The sequence below is a fragment of the Brachypodium distachyon genome, chromosome 1, assembly GCF_000005505.3.
Source record: "Brachypodium distachyon strain Bd21 chromosome 1, Brachypodium_distachyon_v3.0, whole genome shotgun sequence".
Taxonomy (NCBI): Eukaryota; Viridiplantae; Streptophyta; class Magnoliopsida; order Poales; family Poaceae; genus Brachypodium; species Brachypodium distachyon.
In genome coordinates this window covers 12042954-12050218 of record NC_016131.3, presented here as the reverse complement: position 1 = coordinate 12050218, position 7265 = coordinate 12042954, and the positions used below count along the sequence as shown (strand labels likewise).

Here is a 7265-nt window from a genome sequence, read left to right as displayed (position 1 = left end):
ATTAATTTATTAAATGAGATGTTAAACGAATTGTTTTCTTTTGAACAGAGGATTTCTCTTTGGAATGCAAAAACATTTGCACGAGTTCCTTGTGGAATAGTTCATTTCTTCTGGTAGCTGAAAAAGGTTTTGCTATTTCTTAGGCGACTGAGAAATAACTATTTCTGAGTCGCTGATAAAAATCTTTTGATTCAATCATTGAGATTCGTGTAAAATTAATGTAGGTTCGATGGATAAGAAAATCTTAATCGAATAACTACGATTGTTGACTGAGAAATAACTATTTTTTAGACGATTGAGAGATAGACACTCCCGGCTGAAAAACGTCCCTTTTTTTGCAAAGGAGACTTGAATTTCTTGTGCAAATATTAATGGCAAAGTAAGTTACTAGAATTTGGGATCCATGATGGGTACCGATCGAGTTTGCCAGAAGGGTCACAAACCACTGTTTCTCAAAGTTAATCATGATAGACTTCAACAAACACTGCTACATCGTCAACGTTCATCATGTCCCGAGTGCCTAACAACCTCAGATTAATTTTATCAGCTACACTTCAACAAACTCAAGTACTGATAGTGAGTGCTTCTCAAGCTAACTGACAATAACATGATATGCATTTCATGCTACGCCCAAAATATAACTTTTCGTGAAAACACAGTTTGACCAGATGCCTCCCCACTTCGAAGATGTTTTTTTTTCTGGGTAGCAGTAGCACCACGTCTTTATGTAGTTTTCTGGGCTTTCTATTTGCAGACTGCCTGGACTTTGAATAAATTCTAGCCTTGGATCTCCATCCCGTGTTGGTTGTTTGCTTCAGTATGGGGCCAAATCTGCAGAGTCTTGGGTTTTAGTTTCATGGACCAACCCACTAAATGATGCACAAGTATGGGGCCAAATCTAGCCCAAAGTGCTAAACTTGCAAGGCAATACGCCGACGTATCACTCCATCATTTCTCTGATTTTTTTTTGTAAGATATCACCTTTCTGCAAAGTTGCAAAGATGTTACTGAGTACTCCCAAGTATGGACTACTACGTTTTCAAGTACATTTTTATATAAACCTGGCAAACTTTTAAATAGTTTGACTTGGGACAACTAAAAGATCTTATTATATCTAGGAACAAAGATAGTACTAAAGCAGTGGGAAAAAAAAGGCCTAGTCACCACAACACAAAGAATAAACATCAAGAAGGGGGGGTTTGCACCATAGGATTCGTACTTCCTCCGATACATAATATAAGTGTCTCAAATTTAGTACTTCTTCCGTCCAACAAAAGATGTCTCAACTTTGATTAAATTTGAATGCATCTATATACTAAGTCATGTCTGGATACATCCAAATTTTGACAAACTTGAGACATCTTTTGTTGGACGGAAGAAGTACACAAAGTTGTGCTAAATCTGATATACTTAGAGTACATAATACTAACTAAACATATCGCTTTGGAAAACAGCACAAGATGCTTACTGAAGTAAGAATGTACGAACATATTTGCTTAAACATATCGGTTGTAACAAGAAATAGTATAATGCGATGGTCGAACAATTGAATTACCCTGGATATGCTAGGTTAGGCCAAAGCGCCTGTGCCTGTCGTTCAACTGCTCAAGCTCATCCTAAAATGAAACGAGAGTATGCATATTTCCAGTTAGGGATGACGCGAAAATGGTTCAGCCCAAGCACTGGTGATAGCATAACCAATAACAGAACATCCATTTTGCCATAACCCAGATTCCATGTTAGAGCTAGACAGCCAGGATGAACAGAAGCATGTCTTCAAGAAGTATAAGATTAGCTTCAGCCTACGAACAGGCAGTCTAGCGAACATATAGCGACTGACTAAACACACCATGTATTTGGCACATGTGGATACATAAGTCCGAACATTTAAGAGCTCTGTTTCACGGCCTGAGCTTCCGTTGCAGCCATGGGATCTGCTTCTTCCTTTTCTCCGTCCTTTTCTGCAGCTACTTTCTCCCTGTGAAGCTTCTCTGCTTCTTTCATTGCTGCACTGTGTTCTGCCTGAAGGCGCTTCATTTCCTCTTCCTGCTGCTGCCTCTCGAACCAAGTATCCGCATCAGCCCAAACTGAAGAGAGAAAAATATACGTGTGAGCAACCATAAGCTCATATATTGTGGGAAATCAATGTAGTGGACAAGCTGATCCGGATTACTCAATGTAGCTCATATATTGTGAGCAACCAGAAGACAGAAACAGCAGAGATTGGTAAGCACTTCCAACTTACCGCACAACTCGTGTGATTTTAGCTTAGGGACCACATGCTGCAGTGACTAAAATAAAGGGGAAAGGGTACCACTGGAGTATAAGGAAGCATTTAAACGAAACAGGTGTTTTAAGTGTTTCTATCTTATCCCTATCCTCTGATCCGGATCAGAAGAATAAACTTTGAACACGTAACATCAAGATGAAAGTCCCTAGCACTGTTCCACACTTACGAATTCCACTCTGTTGCAGACTTATCAGATCATAACCTTGAACAACCAAGTGGTGAACACTACTATCACCACTGTTTGAAGCCTGTAAGCTTGAATTGATAAGATTAGAACTACGACTCGTACTGACGGAAAATTTTGGGAACTAGGGTGTGTTCCATCCTCCATTGATGGATACATCCCAGCCTTTCCCAACTGGAAAAAAACACGTAGATTTGAAAATCAAAACTTGAAAAGGCAACAAAGGAAGGCATGAGCATTGGACGCACACAATAATTCTCTGATGGTCTGCGCAGTAGCTTGCCAAACAGACGATACAGAATACTAAAAGAGAGGCAATCAAGATGACATTCATGATGTGCTAAAGAAAATAATTCCAGAAAACTATGAGCATCTAAAAGACTTGAAAGAAACAATCAACAATAAGAAATGGATACAAGAGTGTAGCGCGACTTAACACTTCATGCTTAATACTAATTTGGCCGAAAAGAAACTTATGAAATGACTTAAGTTGTTTGAATAGAATAAATTCGCTTGTCACTTGGCAATGACAGTTGCAGCAACATTGCTTTCATCATTACGTACAAACAATTAGAGTAAATAGATGTCAATAGACTCAGATACCGTGGAAAATTTGGAAAAGAGTTTTTTAACTTTTTACATGAAACTTACAAGCGCTTAGTTATTTTCATAATTTTTTGTCACTGTTTAATATTTTAAATGATTTTACTGTTCCTTTCACCCAGGAGGCAAAACGCCATGCCTTCTTTTGATGCATAACAACAAACCTAACAAGTTCAATTCAGTGCTTGGAATATATAGTGCACCTTTGGGAAGATAGGGTTTTGTGCAAGAGAAAACATCCATCTAACTGGATTTGGGGTTTCCGAAAAAATTCCGCCAAGAATCTTGTGTTCCATACAGATCCTAAGATTGCATAATAATGCCAAAAAGTTCTGATGGTGAAAGGAGATCCTTAGCTTGATTACCACTGACATAGCATTATAATTGCCTGTCCATATTGCAAACACTAATCTACAAGAGTAGCAGTTTCACACAATGTGAACAACTGCAACTCCTTGAGGAAAGCCTTTCCTTGTAGTTTCTTCCTGACAGGTAAGTTAGTTGCAGTTCTTTCACCGCACAGGGATCATAACGTTTGACCTTCTCTAGTCTTGGGTAATGGTATGTTTCCTGGAACCCGAGCATAGGTAGTAGGTGTGCTCGATGGGAAGCCCTGTCGTAAAGCCAGAGCACTTCAAAGCATGGTGGCATGGCATGAGGGTAGAGAAAAAGAGTTGGGGCAGACATATTGGTTTGCTTGTTTGCTTTTTCCTCTGGCTAAGTCTCTTTATAGATAGGAGAGGTAACCAAAGAAAATCCTAACACTTGGATTCTATCTTGCTTTCTAAGGAAATTGCAAACTAGGGATAAGACTTTTTTCTAGTCAGTTGTAGTGATGCACGGCCCCACCAGTTGTAGTGATGCCCCCACATGACAGAACTGCCTCAATTTTCTTCATTGGTAAACTATGCTATGTTTTTTTATCCATCTATTATCTGCATGGGCCATTCCTTTTGGCTGGTTGCATTAGCTATCTGAGGTGTGAGACTGTAGTAGCCATGAACTAGAAAATCGTGTGCTAGACCTGCTGGGTGTAGGTATCGCATCAGGGATGGTATTGCCGTATTGGTGAATTTATGATCCAATTTTATTGTACAGAAATCTGAAATGGCTAATTGAATGTTAATATTGCATCTCACTACCTAGGTGTGCCCTTCAAACGTTATTAATTATAGCAGCAACAGTTCGGGGAGGATTTATTTGTCCATAGGATTTTCACTTTTCAGAAGAAAAAACCACAATGCTTAACTATAAACTTCAGTTCATCCAATGGGGCGATATTGTTGTTTGTCAATTCGATTGAAAAAGGGGGCCAGAAATGCCTTCTATATGACATCTTTAATTGCCAACTGATAGCTTTACAAATCGGAGGGCGTACAAAATTTTATGCACCACATCTGGTTGAGACAGGAATCCCTGGAGGACATTTTAGATAAGAAAAGGCTGCACAAAAACAAAAGAAAATGTGGGTTTACTATTCTTTCCCTGATGTGTTTACAAAAAAATGTGAAACTAATATGCAGGTCATCGAATCTTTCATGCAGGTCAATGAAAGATATAATCCAGTTTTTCTCGGTGAAGTTCCCATAAAGAAATAAAGAACAATTTGATTCTAGAATCAAACATATTGTAGTCCCGAACTTTATGTGCTGCAATATATTTCTTATTTCTAGAGTGTATGAATTGGATGAATCATATTTCTACCTTATGCGGATATTAAGTAAACTCTGAGTACGAATGAATTTATTTTTTCAATCATAGAGCAAGGGTGGATGAAATCTTAATGCATTTCTTATTTTATATTATTTTGAGTGGCTCGATGTATCACGTGCATTGCACGTGCTCGATTACTATTTATCCCAATATTTGCTAAAACCAGTTAAAGATCCTAGAGAATTAGTAAGACATAATATGGACAAAATATTTATCAGTAGTTTCAGTTTGTTACCATTGTAATTGACCAAGGTCACATGCTGTCAATATGAAGACCCTGTTTGTCTTGGTCATGTAACAAGTAATAACTGACAACCAAATATAGGTGATTGAATAGAGCACAGCATTAGCCATGGCTGAGGAGCCAGTTCAGGTCTGCCAGAAAATATTCTATACGAAGTACAATTTTAAATTTTATGGCAATTGCATGATCTGTAAATGCTCTATGTACGCTTGGTGCTGCTCTCTATCAAGCGCTTTCCTCAAAATAAAATCTAAAGTGCTATCCTAGAGTAAAAGGGGAAAACAGCAGAATTTGACTTTATCTATTAACATATGCTCATGTACTCCCTCCTTCGTAGTTAGATGGCATTTTGGACATGGCCCAGTCTCCAACATGCAACTTTGACTGCTACTTTTGACAGTTGGTAAAAACTATAAAAACATGATACTATGATAATATTTTCCATGACAAATCTGATGACCCCATTTTCACCTGACCAATCTAAATACTTCTTATTATCAAAGGATGGTCATCTACTCCCTCCGATCCTAAATTCTTGTCGTGGTTTTAGTTAATTTGAACTAAAACTCATGGTTGTTCAGCAATATCTTCCTAATTATATACAGCTACATAAAGTCTCATATAAAGCTCATGGTTGTACTTACATAACACCTAGCTCTTTCCTTTTGCAATGCTGACCACTAAAACTAAACGAAACAAAAACTATTTGAGTAGCAAGATTATATATTTATAATTGACACTTTAAACACTATGGTTTCAACCAAACCAGGCAAGGACTAATATGTTCAATAAATCGATATGGAAGCACTCATAGTAAACTAGATACAATTGCTGCCTGCTACAACTGAACCAGATTGAAACATTTGCATATTAAGATAATTGATAATTGTATATTATTTCCACCAAACCAAGTAAGAGTTACAAATACCCCGACAATTGCACAGTACTTATATAAAGCATTAAATTTGATGCCGCGATAGAACAAATCCTATAAAAACAATCTAAGACCTGCAACCTGTTTCGACAGCACAAGAACACATCCTACTGTAGATAAACATTCATTTTTTCACCGATTCAAACTGAGAAAATCCTTACAATGAAAACATCAAAACAAGCTACAATGAAACAAACATACTTGGCTAGCATTAACCCCACACCAACTCATTAGACTTTTAGTCTGATCACAAGTCCAACCAATTTCTCACCCTTAATCTTCAACCACACATTTGGCAGTCCTAGCCCTAGTGTCAGGCAAGAGAGAAGGGCGTAATTGAACAGAGGAGAAAACACAGGAAATGTGACATACTTGGCTGCGCGGCCCAGCCCTGTTCTCCTCCCTTGATGCGCTCGGGGAAGGCATAGTTTACGGTTAGGACGCGGCCGAAGAGCTCTGCCCCGTCCATGTTGTCCATGGCAGCGGCAGCATCCTCGCGCTCGAGGAAGGTGACGAAGCCGAAGGAGCGGTGCTTCTGCGTGGCCTGGTCGAGCGGTGTCTTGACGTCCTTGACCTCACCGAACGGCACGAACGCCGCGTGCAGGATCTTCTCATCCACCTCCTCCGCCAACCCACCTGCCTCAACGAAACCAGAAAAAGGAGCTCGGCTTAGTTTTCATCACACGGAAATTCGCACGGAGGACAAGAAAAGACAAGGTCGTGCCATTGTCGCGCAAAATCGAGAGAACCCCCAGGAGGAACCATGTGTATCTCACTGACGAATTTCGTCGAACAGGTGGTGCGCGCGGCCAAGGGCAGGGTGGTGAAACCTTAGAAAGGGATGCTACCGCGTACCTACGTAGAGGGTGTTCTTCTGCACCGGCTGATTCATGTCTCTGTCGGCGGCGGCGGAGGGCTGCTAGGGGAGCGGCGGGAGTTGGGGATGCAGCACGCGGGCGGGGAGGTGACCGGGAGCAAGACTACAGAGACGAGAGTTCTGGGTGCGTTCGGTTCGAGTCGAGCCCAGGAAGCCAAAAAAATTGGGCAGGGCTCTCTGTAGCCTGTAGTCATGGTCATTGTTTTGGCTCATGCTGGTAAAGTGGTGAGAGAAAGCAATTTAACCAGGATTTGGTCATAACATGTAAATTTCGTTCGAACGCAACCGAAACATACTTGCGATCTGCACTAACCCAACTAGTAATACAATGAACATGTGTTCGAGAAAAATAACACACTAGGCACACGGAACCTTAAATAGTTTGGTGATACGATTCTGAATCTCCTTAAAATGAGATAT

At 39.9% G+C, this 7265-nt stretch overlaps 1 protein-coding gene across 1 annotated transcript; it reads right to left on the bottom strand.

The window, feature by feature from the left end:
* Positions 1 to 1570: 1570 nt before the first annotated feature.
* On the bottom strand, positions 1571 to 7020 carry LOC100837962 (peptidyl-prolyl cis-trans isomerase E). Its single transcript, XM_003562259.4, has 3 exons — positions 6824 to 7020; positions 6341 to 6604; positions 1571 to 2087 (listed from the first exon to the last, which is right to left on the bottom strand). Exons 1-3 carry the CDS (start codon positions 6858 to 6860, stop codon positions 1888 to 1890), a joined length of 501 nt encoding a protein of 166 aa, XP_003562307.1. The 5' UTR covers positions 6861 to 7020; the 3' UTR covers positions 1571 to 1887.
* Positions 7021 to 7265: the final 245 nt, after the last annotated feature.

Coding starts and splice junctions, on each gene's coding strand:
- LOC100837962 (XM_003562259.4), bottom strand. CDS start 6,860: ATGAATCAGCCGGTGCAGAAGAACACCCTCTACGTAG. Junction 6,605..6,823: donor GAAGAACACCCTCTACGTAG/GTACGCGGTAGC, acceptor TCGTTGAGGCAG/GTGGGTTGGCGGAGGAGGTG. Junction 2,088..6,340: donor GGGCTGGGCCGCGCAGCCAA/GTATGTCACATT, acceptor TTCTCTCTTCAG/TTTGGGCTGATGCGGATACT.